Source organism: Phalaenopsis equestris, unplaced genomic scaffold (genome assembly GCF_001263595.1).
Source record: "Phalaenopsis equestris unplaced genomic scaffold, ASM126359v1 Scaffold000402, whole genome shotgun sequence".
Taxonomy (NCBI): domain Eukaryota; kingdom Viridiplantae; phylum Streptophyta; class Magnoliopsida; order Asparagales; family Orchidaceae; genus Phalaenopsis; species Phalaenopsis equestris.
Window position 1 is genome coordinate 693,927 of NW_018164844.1, and position 16,492 is coordinate 710,418.

The 16,492-nt window shown below is 34.4% G+C and overlaps 1 protein-coding gene across 1 annotated transcript; it reads left to right on the top strand.

The window, feature by feature from the left end:
- The first annotated feature begins 159 nt into the window (after positions 1-159).
- LOC110026849 lies at positions 160-16,492 on the top strand. The gene is made up of 7 exons (XM_020728028.1): positions 160-294; positions 370-492; positions 1,346-1,572; positions 11,707-11,850; positions 14,778-14,995; positions 15,078-15,336; positions 16,327-16,492. The coding sequence occupies exons 1-7, from the start codon at positions 216-218 to the stop codon at positions 16,453-16,455; spliced, it is 1,179 nt and encodes a 392-aa protein (XP_020583687.1). The 5' UTR covers positions 160-215; the 3' UTR covers positions 16,456-16,492.

The following is a 16,492-nucleotide window of genomic DNA, read 5'->3' on the forward strand; positions in this document are numbered from 1 at the left end:
AGACGGAACATGAGAGAATTGAAATTAGCATGGAGTTAAATTTAAATTTTATTTTATTTGATGTTTGATTGAATTTAGTTATAATTTATGACTAAATTATTTTAGAAGTGTGCTAGCAAAGATTTTTATGGATGGCTGATTTTGGGCTGGGTTCACGGAGGCCAAAAAGGTGTCTAATATCAGGACTTAATATTTTCTCCTGTGCGTGCTTCGCCATGGTTCTCTGTAGAAGTTGGAGGACTCGTTTTATCCTCCTCCTCCCTCTAATCTTTCTCATCCCACTTCTCTTCTCAGGCAAGACTATTTCTACCCTATCCTCCCTCTAAATTGTTCAACATCTACATGTTAATGGAATCCTTCTATCTTCAGTCTCCGAGCTTCATCAGAAACCGATCCAGCGAGAGCAGAGGACAAATTTATCAAAGAAATCAAACCATATCATTCTTGGGCCTGCCGCTGGCCAGGGTTTTCCTAACCGACTCCAATGCGAAGGTAAATGGCGACGTTCCTCATTGATGCTTTGCGAACCATACTTTGCTCGATCTTTTTAACCTAAAAAAAAATCTGTAAATCCAAGCTTGTTGAAGCAGTGGAAAAATGTTGGCTGTGCTTCTTTCCGGATTATGTTACTGTTCCTAGAGTATAGATCTCACCCAAATGGTTTTTAGATACACTTGCATCCGTTGTTCATGATTTATTTCATGCATTAAAGAAGTGGCGTCTTTCCAAGAGAATTGCTGTATATTTCACTCATTCACGATTGGAATATATTGTTGCTTGTTTCGTTTTTTATGATGATGGACTTTTTTGTACAGGTGCTGTAATCTTATAACTTAATTGTTTTTTATCCTGAAATACATTCCGGGTAAATTTTTCTCTCTCTTCAATTTTTAACTTTAAACGCTTACCATAGGCATAGCTGTCAAATAAGATGATGCTTCAGTACGTGATAATAATTCTGATAATTTAATGTAGTTAGATTTTGATCCGCTGGCCTTTTTTTAGGAGGTAATGAAAATGCTGATGTAGTCGATAAATTCTTAGGATCTGATTGAATTTGGGAGAATTTTATGTTAAAAGGTTAAATTGAAGTAATTCTTCTTATTATCTAGCGGCTGCATTCTATTTGCCTTAGAAATATATTGCCGGTAGAGTAAGAACTATGACAACTGTAACTAGTTTGGCTTTGTATATGCTCATATTTTCCCTTTCTCTTAATGCCATTTAATGACATATGGATTTCTATGGTGGTATTTTCCTATTTTTAATTTTCCTCAAGCAGTTTGCTAGATTCATAAAATATTTTGCTTCGTTTGTTTTCACATAGAACTATTTGTTGGTCCAGGTCTCAAAGCTATGAATCGAATCCTTTTGCCAAGCTTGCAGAAGAATCTTGATATAAGCGAAAGGGTGTCTTTCGTCTCTATGTTTACAGTGTATAACAGTTCTCGTAGGTTAAAAATGGAAAGTGTAGACAACAATATGGATGGAAAGGTGATTATTGGGAACACTTCATATACCAAGCCAGAGAGATCAATTGCCATTCTCAATACCTTCATTAACTTCATTCAGGTATGTTACAGTACCATTGAAGCACACATGCAGATTTATATACAACTTATAATGTTATTGTATGGCTTATGTATGCTACTTCTATGAAACCTCATATTGATTATGCTTTAACATTTGAAATTGTAAATTGTGTTATTGTATGCTAGACTACATCTTTATGTATTTTTTATTAATTTATATTATTTTATTTATTTTTATTTTTATGTCTTTTAAACACAACACAAATGCAATGATATTTTAATGAAAATTTCACACTGGCTTCTCAATTTCAATAACACCATGTTTCTTTATGATTTTATATGTTGTCATCTTCATCAATAATCATATCCCGACTATTTGGGGCTAGAATGATTTCCTTGCGTTATACAACCAAATCAAAGACAGAGAATAGTGGTTAGAGAAAAATGAACTTATTTTTGTGACCTTGCTGTGCAAAGTGATGCTTCAGGTTCTCCTGTAGTTTGTGGAATTGGATTAGATACTAATGTGTGGCTTTTATTAAATTGTGTTTAAAGGTGACAATTGCTAAAAAGAACTAAATTCTTAATATAATTTGTCCGTTGATGAAAAATAGGATTAGAAGAGGCGTTTATTATAATTTTGTCTCTGTTATTGTAGGAGAAGTTTAGTAGAACAATAATAGTACATAAAGTACTAAATGAAACAAAATAATGAACGACATTTGTGGGGTCACAAGTTTAACATTAGTACAACAAAGATTGTCTTCACAATATACTATTTTAATGTTATTGAAGTTGACAATCACGTGTCCATAGTGTTTGAAGGACCATTGATGCCTAGATGTGTAGGTTTAATTGTCTTGAGTCTTAGTGAGAAGATTGAAAAAGGAACTGTTTGGGCATGTTTGGATCTACTTTGTTTTTTTTTTGCTTTCATTTGTGGCTAAAACATGCTTGGATTATTTATTTATTTATTTTTTGCTTAAACAAGAATATAAAACATGCTAGCAATTGTAATTATAGTGTATATATACACATGTAAGGATCATAATTAAGTCTATTTCATTTATAGTTAAGGTGGAATAACCCTTTTTCAAAATTGTTTAGTTATCATCATAATTCACAACCAATTGATAGTAACTTATATGCTTAATTAATTTTTAGTATTATATGTAAATTTTAATTAATATTTTTATTGAACTAGTGCTACATGACTACCTTCATTAAATTTGTAGTTAATCTTATTTTGAGTATTTAACTTATTAATTATTTTATAACTAATTTCCATAACTTAATAAAAATAATTTTTTTGCTTTTAAATTGCTACAAATTATTAAGATTGTATGTGTATGATATATATATATATATATATATATATATATATGATAAACGTGTAAAAAAATAATAATAATATAAAATAAAATTACATGTGTGTCGTTCAAATGAGATGCGACGTTCACGGGAATCGTATCAACAAATACTTTCCCTTGTTTCATTCTACCAAACACACGAAGAAAGCATAGGGATGGAAAGCGAGGGATAAGACCGGGAGAGGCAACGACATTGTGAGGAGGACAAGTTAAACCCTAACCAAGCAATTCGAGCGACAAAAACCAACCAAGCGAGCCACATGTGAGCAGAGGAAGAAGAAGAGGAAGAGGAAGAAGAAGAGGAAGGAGAGTGAGGGATTGAGAGAGAGTGCTTCAAACCTTAGTAGTGTTGCATGTGTATCGTGGAAGGGAAAACGACACTGAGGAAGGAGCACATCCGACATATGTGCGCAGGAGCAAACCGTGTGAACTATAACCATTTGGTACGGGCACCGAAAGGAAGGACCTTGCGTGCAAAAGGGGAGGCTCTACCGTTTTGTACGAAGGAAGAAGACAGGGTAGAACCGAGTTGTTTGCTGTTGAAGGAAGAAGAATCGTATGGGACTTGAGCTTGTGCATTGAATTTCATAGACTTACACGTCTATTGTGCCTCTTCATCGAACAAAGTGTGCAGAGTAGGAAGCCAACACTATCAAGAGTGTCAAAATTTCAGCTTGGATGTTGAGAGCATCATGTGTGGGCTTTGGTTTTCATTTCGGATCAAGTTGAATTGATTAAGCTATTTTTTATTAAGTATTTCATCTAATTGTTGGTTTGTACTTATAACATATTTATTTAGGATTCTTTTTGAAAATTACTATACATTAAATAAGATTTAGATTTAATAAAGAGAATAAAATAAGTATAGAAATTGCAAAGATTAATAATCCAACTAGGACAACGCATTAAATCTAAATTAATAATTTATTATAATCGTTAATTAAATTAAATAAAAATTTAAATAAGAAAAAAAAATGGAAATTAGGATGTTAGGATTTGAAGGGATTAATATATATTAAATCAAATAATTGAGCATTGATTTATGCATAAAATGACTACCTAAGAATATAAAGATTGAAAAACTAAAAACAAGTTGTACGGTATTGAGGTGAATACTTATGTTCTTATGTTATATTGATATTTTTGCTTTTTATTGACTGAATGCCTTTACTGTTAATTACTGTCACTAGCTATATTGAAAACACTGTAAACTCATGATTTATGATTGTATTGATTTTTTATATATATTATAGAAAAGACGTGTGCTAAACACTGTTTAAACTACATAGATAATAAATGTTATATATGTTTATTGACTGCTATGCAAATGAGAATGAAATAATAATTATTAATTAGTGATTTTCATAGTATGTTTGCACGTGCATGCTTGACAATTATGAAGTTCACCATTTTATGGTGCTGAAGAAAAACACTAAGATATTCGCACACGTAAATGAAAAAAATTATTGATATTGATGTGCTTAGTTGACATAATTTTAGACAATACTCCTATGATAGTTGTACAAATATAAAACGATATAGACATATTTTTGATATAATAATACACATGGAATGTTATGAGGTGAGATCGATCGAATTCATAAATGATTAAATGTTTTTATACAGATTTATTAAATATTTAATTAGCATGCATATTTGTGATAACCAGTTTTGTGAAATCAGGTAAAATTTTTGACAACTTAAAATGTATCTCAAATTTCACACTTCTCAGATTTCAACCGAAGTAATTTTATAAAGTTTTACACGTCAAATCGATCAAATTAGTATAAAACACTAGATATGAATTATGAATGGATTGAAAGATATAATAATCAGAAGTTACAAGTTAATTAAATCTAATTTACCCTTAATTAACCTCTCCTTAATCACGATTATTGTACCCACCCACTTACCATGCGATATAAGCGTTGAATAGCTCTTTCCCCCTCTCGGTTTGGCTCGTATGCCCTCCTTCCTTGCTCCGGTTTCTCCCTCACACGGCTGCAGCGGCTTGACAGAAGGAGTTCCGCTCGCGCCAATGTAGTAGGGCGCAAACAAAGGCGACCGAGTGGCCACCTGGTAAGCCGCATACATCTGTTCAACGGTCTAAAGAAAAATTGGTAAGTGCGAAACTAACTTTAGTGACATTTGAGACTTTCATTTTTTTCCTCTTGCTTCTATTTTGAGACTTGTCCCGATTTTTGTGTATTTTTCTTTATATTTGGCGGCCGTCGGAGGCGTCAAACTTGTGTCAGAAGTGTCGAAAGTGGTTTGTGAGTTTCCCGAAGGGATTTAACCCAAAATCAACGAAGGGAAAAGAAGATTGAGAAGATATAAATAAGAGGGAAGAAGATTTAATAACTTCAGAGAAGAGTTGGGTTGTCGAGTAGCTATTTAAGGTATATTTTGACAAATCGATTATGCTTTGAGTTAAATCATTTTATGACCTAAGATATCTTGAATTCCTTAGTTTAATATTTCAGGTTGTTTACCCGGATGATAAGTTTGAGGCAAGCATGTGGAAGTTAGTCGTAGAACGACTCCGTAAATTCAGATAAATTACTCCTAAGCTAAGAAGAATAATTTAACTAACGGGAATTGCTTAAATCTTAATGTTTAATATTATGTTTTATGACGTCCAACTTTATAAAAATTAAGTGTCTAGCATGACAACTCAGGTGAGTAGTTACATTTCTAAATTTTAGTAATTTTTTATTTCAAAATGTATGTTTGATTTTATGTATGTTATAGTTTAATTAGATTCTTTATATTGTTAGGCATCATTGGTATGCATGAAAGACATGTATGAGATGCATGATATATAAGATGTGCATGATATGAATGTTATGCATGATAAACACGATAAAAAAGTTATCTATGATATGAGTAAGAGATATGCATAAGGTAAGAATTATGAATAATATGAGAAATATGCATGCTAAAAGAGATATGCGTGATAATCTATTTCACAACAGCATATGCCTGTTACTAGATGCATAAAAAATGTCTCAGAATAATGTATGTTTTAAAGAATGAAATACTTTATATATGAATGTTTGTATGAGCATGTTCAGAAAATGAGTTCACCCACTAATGATACAGGCAGTGGACGCTAGTGTGCCGAAAGAGTTTTTCTACCACCATGAACAATTTTGACGATTAGATTAATAACCGCTGTGCCGACGAGTTAATATCGGTAGGGGCGAGTAGACCAGAGTTTAACTTCTCAGACAATTGTGATGTTTACATTGCTAACTGCCGTACTGATGGATAGTATCGACCAAGAGGCAGGTAAGGGCCTTTTCCACCTTAGACGATTGTGATGTTTACATCACTGATTGCTGTGCCGATAGGAGTCGACGAGGTAATATTAGCAAATAGTGTCTTAGGTTTTTATTAACAGTGTTCCTCATAGAGACGTGTATGTAAAAAGTATATAGTAAGAGTAAATATAAAGTAAATGCATCTAAAAGATTTGAGAATTTTTATTTAGAAAATATCATTGATACATGCATTAGCATGTATAAGATTTATTATAAAAATATGAAAAACTAGCATATTATAAGATTTTCTTATAGAGATATGAAATACCAACATGCATCTGAAATCATTTTCCTTAGGTTACTTTAGTTAGAAGTGTGATAACTCATAGGTTGTCTTTAGATAACTCATTATATTGATTTAATATTATTTTTAGATTTTAAAGTATTTGACTAAGTTGAACAAAATATGATCAAATGTATGTATGTATATATATATATATATATATATATATATATATTTGGCTCTTTGATGATTATTTTAAATATTAAATTCTTAATGATAGAAATATAGTAGTAGAGAATTAGTTTCACTGTCTAACCGTTTGTTTACTACTTGATTAATTCCAAACTCCATGCCGGGTCGTGATAATATTGGTCTTTTTTATTGTATTGATATAGTTTAGGAGTACGAGTATTCACTGACTTTGATTAGTTTACTGTTCTTTTAAATTAAGAATTCAGGTTTAATTAGTTGATTAACTGATGAACAATTGAATAAGAAATGTTTATAACATACGTGGACAACCAAAAATGAGGTAAATTTAATTATATTTCATTGTTTAACTCACTGTTGTTTTAAACTAACTTTCTTTAGTAACTCTTTCATTTATTAAATTTTAATTATAAAAAAAAGAATATTAAAAATGTAATTTTTATTGTCCGATCGTTTGTACCCGCCTTGGTTAACTCAAACTTCCGAGCCGGGTCCTGACTATATATGTTTATATTGCTTCAGTTTGTAAATCATCTTTTTTGCTTTACACAACAAGAAACTCTTGCACATCACATTTTACTTTGTGGCTTGGGTTTTGCTCTAACCCGAAATTGCTAGGCCCGAACCTGAACAAAATAGTAAACAAGTTAAATTATCTAATTTGAATCTTAACCATGTTTAGGGGTTTAAACAAGCCGAACACGAGCGAGGTCAAGCTCTACTCTTTAAAAAATATTATTGTTCGTTTTTAGCTCGTTTATATTTCGAACAGAAAAAATTTGTTCGTGTTCGACTCGTTTGCTTAGCGAGCTGAACATGATTAGTCAGCCGAACACTAGCTGTTCACGAACAAAGAGTCGTTTTGACAACCCTAGTCACGCAACCATCAGAGGTGCAAACAAGCCGAGCTTGAGCGAGCCTAGGCTTGACTTGTATTTGACTCGTTAAAAAAATATCATTGTTCGTGTTTAACTCATTTGTTTATCAAACCGACACGAGCTGTTCACGAACAATGAGCCATTTTAACAACCCTAGTCAGACAACCTTATTATGTTAATGGTAGGATTAGATTTAAATCTTATTATTTATATTAAAATATTCACTTAAATAAAACTAATATATTTTTATTCTATTTTTCATTAGTAATTTTAATTGAATATAAATTTTTGTAGCCTTGTAGTTAATTAAATTATTTACAAATAATGTTCATGTTCAACTTGTTTTGGCTCGAAATGATTAATATATATATATATATATATTAATCATTTCGAGCCAAAACAAGTTGAACATGAACAAACAAATCTTTGTTCGTGTTCGACTCGTTTATATAAAAGCTAAAAAAAAAATTGTTCGTGTTCGGCTCTTTTTGTTTAGTGAACGAATTGAATATAAGCTAGTTAATTAGCCGAACACGAGTTGTTCACAAACAACGAGCCGTTTTGACAGCCCTACCCATGTACAACCCAACAGACCCAAAAATGACTCGATGAAGCTTCACTTCACAATTGGTGAAATCGAGAAAAAAAATTAGGGTTATTGAAATATACCTTTGCCCAAGAGGTGAAGCCTCGATTGAGTGCTTGTGGAAGCTTCAATGGAGTCCCACAAACAGGCGAACCTCCTGGAAGTGCTAGTTTGCTCTGATATAAGCTCCAAAGATGATCTCAGCCGAAGGGTGGTGCGGCCTTGGCCAAAAGCTAGGTTAGGGTGCTCAATAGAGGGGGGTTTTGATGGGGAACTTCCTGTCTTGCTCTGGGGAAGCTAAGACGTGGTTTAATTTGGAGTTTGAGGGTGTTTAGTGGAATGAATGAAAAAGGCCATGGATTTCAGATTTAAAAATTAGGGTTCTTCAGGGGTGGGGAGAGGTTGGAATGGCGGGAGTGAGCTTGCCTCGAGTGCTAGAAGGGTTTGGAGACAATTGGGCAGAGTTTCCCCTAGGTTCGAGCACTCTTCTCATTTGGTCGTGGAGAAGGGTGATTTAAATAAAGGGGGAGTTAGGGCTCAATTGGCCAAGCCAGTGGGTGAGCTCTGATGCTTAGGTGGAGGAGAAAAAGAGGCAAGTAACCAATTGGGATTAGCCAACTTGGATGGGTGGAATTTGGGCTTGGTCCCTTGAGGAGGCCTTCAGCTTTGATGTTTTCCGGTGACTAGGCCGGTTGGCCAGGCCATGATTGGGGGCTAGAGTGGTCAGGGGATCCAAGGGAAATTTTAATTGTGATTAGCTTAGGGGTTTGATGGTTGATGGCATATCTCCCTTGGTTTAGTTATTTAGGATGGGAATCCCCTAATTTGGGGGACCCTTAGTCCATGGCTCATGAAGGGTTGGCTAGGTGGATCTAGCCTGGTCCCTAAGGTTCAGATGGTGGTTGTGGTGACCATGGCTTGGTCAATTTGAATGAGTTTGGTTCAACTCAATGGTTGGGTTGAAAATCATGCCATGAGCTTGGATTTGAGTTTGGGTTTGGCTAGACTTTAAGTTTGGCTCAATTGATTGATCAAATTGACTTGGATAATTGTCATGAGAAGTTTGGGAAAGGAATTGAGTGATTTTGAATTGACTTGGGAGTTCAATTTAGTGGAAGTTGGCTCATGACCAATTTTGGGGCATTTGGGTTAGACTTGGGTTTGGATTGGGCTAGGGTTTAGGTTAGGCTCAATTGATGGTTCAAATTGGTCCAAGGGTTTGTAATGAAGAGCAGAAATTTTGGAGTTATGAGGTTCAATTTGAAACATTTGGAGCTAAGTGCAAATTTGGGGATTTTGGCCTAGGTTGGATTTGGGTGAGATTTAAGGCTAGGTTAGGGCCAGTTGAAAGTTCAATTTGGTCTAAAGGAATGTTATAAGGAATTTTATAATTGGTCTAAAGGAATGTTATAAGGAATTTGGAATTCAAAATTGGGGAAATTGGATAGATAAGGGGGTTCAATTTGGGGAAATTGGGTATATGGTCAAATTGGGCATTTTAGTTAGGCTTGGAATTTAGGTTTGAAATTGGGTTCAATTGGGCTTGGTTTTGGTCTTAGTTGGGATTGAATATGATGAAGTCGAGTTTAAAATTGAAATTGGGCGAGATTGGAGTCAATTTGGTGGAAATTGGTGGTGAATTGGAGAATTTAGGCATTTAGGGGCAATTTGGGAATTTTGGTCAAAAGGGGTCAATTTGGTCAAAATGGGTTCAATGAAGTGGTTCAAATTGATTTTGAGAACATTTGGAGTGAGTTTGGGAATTCCTGAAATTTTTTGGGTATGAATGACATTTTGATAATTTTGGGGATTCTGGGGTATTTTGGTAATTTTAAAAATTTTATGGTGTTTTGGGTAGTTTGGATGGTTTCAAATGGTTTGCAATGATTTTTGGATGAAATTGGGTTGTTTTGGCAATTTTTGAGAAAATTAGGGTTTCAGGGAAAATTTGGTAATTTGGCGAAGTTTGGGGGGTAAAAGGCTAAAATTGGGTATTTAGGTAGAATTGGGGTTCAATAGGATGGTGAGCAGGTAAGCCATGAAGTCACCCTAAAGCTACAAGAGTCATATGAGGACTCATTTTGAATCCTTCTATGTTGGTTCTAGCCATCTTAGCTAACCTAATAGTTCAGGGGACTATCCATATGAGTTTCCAAAAAGAGTAAGGGATCAACTAAGCATATTTGGTTAAGGGTTAAAGCTGTGAGTGTAAGTGAGGGGTATCAAGCGTATGTGTGTGTGAGGCTGACCAAGACCACATGGCCCAGGGTCAACCCTAAGGCCAAACAGTCATATGGGGACTCATCTTGAGCTTCCTCATATTGGCTCCACCTACTAAGTGCTAAAGACTAGAACGAACATGTGGAACTTTAAGATGAGCAAGGAAGAGTTTAGAATTTCTAATTGTGAAGGTAGCACCACTAGTTTTCTAGGAATAATCAACAGGAAAGTTCTATGGCTTGATCCTAGGCTTCTAAGGAAAGTGAGGTCAACACAAATGTGGGGATCGGAAAATTATTGAGCCCCTGTAGCCTTCTTCAGTAAGAAGTTGAATGGGTCGATAAGAAAGTATTTGACATACGACAAAATGTTTTATGCTATTGTGAGGGCTCTTAACCACTAGGATCGGTACCTACTGACGAACAAGTTCACCAAATTCACGAATCACGAGACTCTGAGGTTCTTGAACAATCAGAGCAAGTTGAAGGTCGGGCATGCTTCCTAGGTTGAGTTCCCAGCATCGTTACAATTTGTGCTCAAGCACAAGGTAGGAAGACAAAATCGAATCGCCAATGCCTCGAGTCACCACCACTTGCTGATCACCTCCATGCATACTAGAGTTGTGGAGTTCGAGGTGGCGAAGGAGTTGTACAAGGCAAATAAAGATTCAGGGAGATCTGGGAACAATGTCAGGAGAAGTTGACAAAACAGTACCACAGAGCTGATGGCTACCTATTCCACCAAAACAGGTCGTGTATTCTCGGATGATTATTGAGGGGGTTCATCATCCAGGAGAGTCATGATGGGGGATTAGCCAGTCATTTTACTCTTGCCTTGATGAAAGAACATTTTTTTTGGCTCGGACACGAGAGATGTGGAGTAGTACGTCAAGCAGAGCAGAGCTTGTTACCTTGCCATATGGCTTAATAGCTATTCGGGTCAAATTCATATTAAGTTTGAGTCGATTTTGAGTTGGAAGGACAATTTTGGGTCATATTCGAGTTAATTGGTCAGTTTCGGGTTAATTTTGAGTTGGTGGGTCAACCCAAACCCAACTCAAATTTAAACAAGTTAGGGTTGTTGACCTGAACTCAAGCTGCCTTTAGGCTTAGCCGATTGTATAAAAGAATTGTTCAAAACTTCCTAACACCATTTAAATATTTTGGATGCTAAATGTCTCCTATTTCTAAACATAATAGCCGTATACTGGTTGATTTTGTCTTATCATAGCACATAGTCAGTCTGACTACAATTTTGGCACATAAAGATTGTTAGCAAATCTACAACTTTACGAAATATTTTTCATACATTCTCTTGCTTCGTTGCTTGATTAATTTTTTTATCTTAAATGTAGAACTCTGCAGGTTTCTATGCCAAGGAGCCAAGTATTATTGTTGACAGATCCTGCTGCCAACCTTACGATGAACAGAAAGAATACCACTCTATTTCCTGTTTCAGGAGACTATACTCGAGGTCAACTGATGCTCCAAAGAATCAGATCTTACATAGTAAGATTCTTTTTCGCAAATTCATTTTTTTTTTGACTCCTTGCAGTTAAGTTTTTTATAATCCTTTTAATGAAGTTTTTGAAAATATGATTGACCTTAGTGAGCTTAATATCGTTAATAATTATAAAAAGTTTCATTTTTATCGCCGCATTAATAAAAAAGAAGTTGAGGAAGATTTAAGGAAAACTAACCGTGGAAAGTCTGTAGGACCTGATGATATTCTAATTGAAGTATGAAAATATTTAGGAGATTTAGGAATTTCTTGACTTACTAAACTTTTTAATATTATCTTAAAAACTAAAAAGATGCCTAAGGAGTGGAGGAAGAGTATTTTGGTCCCCAATTTTAACAATAAGGGGGATGCACAAGAGTGTGCAAATTATAGAGGAATTAAGCTGATGTGTCATACTTTAAAATTATGGGAGAGTTTAATTTAACATAGGTTAAGACGTTTTACAAAGACTTATCATAATCAATTTGGATTTATGTCGGGCAGGTCTACTATGTAAGCTATACATTTATTGAGAGGTTTGATGTAGAAGTTCATAGATCATAAGAAGAATCTACATTTGATTTTTATTGATTTAGAAAAAGCTTACGATAAGGTTCCAAGAGATATCCTTTGGAGAGTTATTGAGAAGAAAGTTGTTGATATGACTTATATTCAAGTCATTAAAGATATGTATACTAGACGTGTTAGTTGTGTTCAAATTGAAGGAGGATTGACCAAATATTTTCCTATTTCTGTTGGATTACATCAGGGATCGGCTTTAAGCTCATATCTTTTTGCTTTAGTTGTGGATGGTCTTACTGGACATTTACAGGAGGATGTACCTTAGTGTGTGTTTTTTGCTGATGATATCCTTCTCGCGGATAAGACGAGAGATAAAACCTAGGAAAAACTTGAATTATGAAGGTCTACATTGGAGTCTAAAGGCCTTCATTTGAGTGGAACTAAAACTGAATACATATAATTTTAGTAGTAGTAGCTCTAGTGACAGAAGTGTAACTTTGGGTGATTAAATTATTAAAAGGTGTGAACGATTTAGATATCTCAGGTCTGTTGTTCAAAGCGATGGTGATATAGATGGGGATGTTAATAGTAGAATTCAAGTTGGTTGGTTTAAGTGGAAAAATGCTTCGAGCCTTTTGTGTGATAGAAAATTACAACTTAGATTGAAAGGAAAATTTTATAAGACGGTGGTGAGACCTGCAATCCTCTATGGCGCCGAATGTTGGCCTTTAAAAGAGAAGCATGATACTAAGTTAAGTGTTGCCGAGATGAGAATGATTAGGTGGATGAGTGGCTTTACACTTAGAGACAAAATGGGAAATGATTATATCTGTGATAGGTGTAGCTCCTGTGACGGACAAAATTATAAAAAGTCGTTTTAGATGGTTTGGTCACATTAAGCGTCGACAATCTGATGATCCGATTAGGAGAGTAGATGTTTTAGATTCGACTTATTTTATGATAGACAGAGGTAGACGTAGGAAGACTTGGGCTTATTGTATAAAAAATGATCTTAATTTATAAGAACTAAATGAAAATATGACACTAAATAGGACGCAATGGAGAAAAAGGATTCGTGTAGCCAACCTCAGGTAGTGGGATTAAGGCTTTGTTGTTGTTGTTGTTGCAGTGAAATTTTTGTAATGACCATTCTTTTACTCGTACGATCTGCATTGCCTATATATTACCTGTTACTGTATTATGTGGTCACTTGAAGGGTGTCTGTTAGGCAATCTGCTTATTAAATTTGACGTGCTTTAAAACAAATATATCACCGTACCTTTCTTCTGAGTCCACAGCATATACTTAACCCAAGAAAAAAGTCCATATAATTCTGTTCGATTAATTTCCTTTTAACAAAATGTCAATGGGTTCATTTTCTCATCAATATGGCTACAGTCTGAGACCATAAAAATCAACACGGAGATTGCACTCTCTAAACAAAGATGTTTAATTGATCTCCAATGCGATACTTGATCTGCTATGAAGACTGTTGGCGGGCTGTGTTCATGCATTTGAGAAAATGTCGTTGTTGTAGTCTCTCAATATACATGATCTCGATGAATACACTTTTTATTTTAACTAATCCATATTGAATAATAAGGTAACTATCATACACATGGTGCTAGTTCTTAACTTCAGCTGTGCACTTGAGGCTGTGACTAAATTGATTGTTCATTTTACCTGTTTTCAGAAGGAAATCAACATTAGCATTATGGAGTATTGGGGTAGTTGCTTGTGTTATGCCAAAGCTAATAGTAGTTTGCGATTTTCATGACAAATATTTGTGAGCATTTGATTGCCATGCATCATAAATGAATGTTTTCTCTTTCTTTCGTTTTTTTAAAAAAAATTTAAATTGGGCATAAAGATGTACATAATTTTATATTCAGCTTGTACTGTCGAGCTGCAACTTTGGATGTATTTTCCTTAATGGTTATGTATGCTGTGACTCTTTGTGCAGGGCTCTCGAGATTCCTGTGTTATACTTTTTCGGCTCATTGATAACTCTTCCTTGAACTGCGCTTCTCTTCCTGAATTCATTTACATATACTCCTATACCTTCCTCACCTCTGTTCTGCTCTCTAACATCGATGCCCTCATGGTATCTCCGCTGGTGAAATATAGAAAAGTGCTGCCAATGCTGGTGAAATATAGAAAAGGAGGCATGACATGGCTAGAAAAGAATCATATAGACATAAATTATATAATTGATTTAATTGACAAATATAAACTTGGGACTACAAATTTAAGATTAAACTCCAGGACCTGGCTGCAAATTCCCCATTATTTTATGTACATTAACTATATTTTCTTGATTTCTGTGAATGAAGTGATAGACATGCTGCTCTTAATTTTATTTCATCTATTTTCTGTGCAGCTAATTATTGATTTTTGCTTATTTTTAATGCAGGCTTTTCTGGAATCAAGACTTCAACAGAAGTTTGAAATACAAAACTTCGTCAATCATTACATTTTCACTGATTCTGATGTAGCAATAGTCGATGATCTTGGGCACCTATTTGAAAATTATCCTGATTTCCACCTAGCTCTAACATTCCGAAATAACAAAGACCAACCTTTGAATTCTGGATTTATTGCAGTGCGAGGCACTCTTGATGGAATTCGCAAGTTAGTTTTCAGACTGACTTCTTGTTATTTGGTTGCTGGTTTTAACAATTCCGTTATATAATGTTTTCATTTTTTTTTCCAGGTCCAAGATTTTCCTTGAGGAAGTCTTGGAAATATACAGTTCTAAATACATCAAAGCTTCACGCATGCTTGGAGACCAGTTAGCCCTCGCATGGGTTGTGAGGTCTCATATCTCATTTACTACTGAACTCTTTCAAAAGCCTGAAGCCTTCTCTGCTGAAATTAATGGGTCATCAATTCTTTTTCTTCCCTGTGCCATTTTTAATTGGACACCACCTGAGGGTGCTGGACAGTTCCATGGAATGCCATTAGATGTAAAGGTAAAACTTAATTTTCAAATTGCAGGTTTTCTTCCTGTTATATGTTTTGGAACTTTGGAAGTTCTCGTTTAAGATCCATACAATTTTATTTAGTTCAATTTCATGATACGTACATGGCATTGGTACTTCATTTCCTTGTGTATTTACATTTCTAACACCTACATTTTGTTTTTTTACATCTATACCACCTAAATCTTTCATATCACATCAAAAATACCACCATAGAACTTTCAAAATGTGAAATAAACATTTTTATGCATAGGTAAGGTGGTATGTTTGTAAAAGTGAAGTTTTGATATTAGATATGTAAATATATAGGAATTAAGTGGTATATGTATGTAAATCTTCAAAGATATATTTTCTCCTTAGTAGAGTTTCAGAATCGGCATTATGCTGTTCTACTATCATCATTTTTTTTTGTCTTATTTTGATACGCTATAGAAAGTGAAAAATAAAAGAGCGAGGTGTCTGGTGCATGATATTTCTATAACTTTGTTGTTGAAAGGGATATTTTGAATAATGAATTCATCTTTTAAATGTTTTGAACCTATGAATACTAAATTGCATTACTGAAGTTATCTTTTATATGCTTTGAACCTAGGGGAATTTACATACATTCCACTCAATTCTCATTTATGTACATATCTAACACCCAATTTTTACGTTTAACATTTATATCACCCAGATCTTTCATTTCACATCAAAAATACCACCATTTTAACTTTTAAAAAGTGAATACAACTTTTCATTCATAGGTAAATGGAAAAATTAAAGTTTAGATGTTATATCTATAAATGCATAGAAATTGAGTGGTACTTATGTGAAACTTCATTGAACCTATTGATTCTAGATTCCAATTGGGGCAAATCTCATGAGCACATTTACAATATGACGATACTAATGCAGCATATAGTTCCAAAATATAAGAGTTTTCACATATATATTTTTTCCTTGAAACAAGATATGATTGATTAAAAGTTCATTCTTCAGGTGGTTCATTTTAAGGGATCAAGAAAGCGTTTGATGCTGGAAGCTTGGAACTACTACAACAAAACTGGAAGCACTTCTGATATGCTTTGCCTCATTTTGAGAAGCGGGAGAGCAAAGTATGACTTTTGAAGCTTGGTGCATTTCAATTAGTATCTGGCCTCGTTTG

What these genes read in the sequence shown, in the direction of transcription:
- LOC110026849 (XM_020728028.1), top strand. Translation starts at nt 216, where the DNA reads ATGGTTCTCTGTAGAAGTTGGAGGACTCGTTTTATCCTCCTCCTCCCT. An exon ending in CATCCCACTTCTCTTCTCAG is followed by an intron (nt 295 to 369) that starts GCAAGACTATTT and finishes TTCTATCTTCAG; the next exon opens with TCTCCGAGCTTCATCAGAAA. An exon ending in CCTTCATTAACTTCATTCAG is followed by an intron (nt 1,573 to 11,706) that starts GTATGTTACAGT and finishes AGAACTCTGCAG; the next exon opens with GTTTCTATGCCAAGGAGCCA.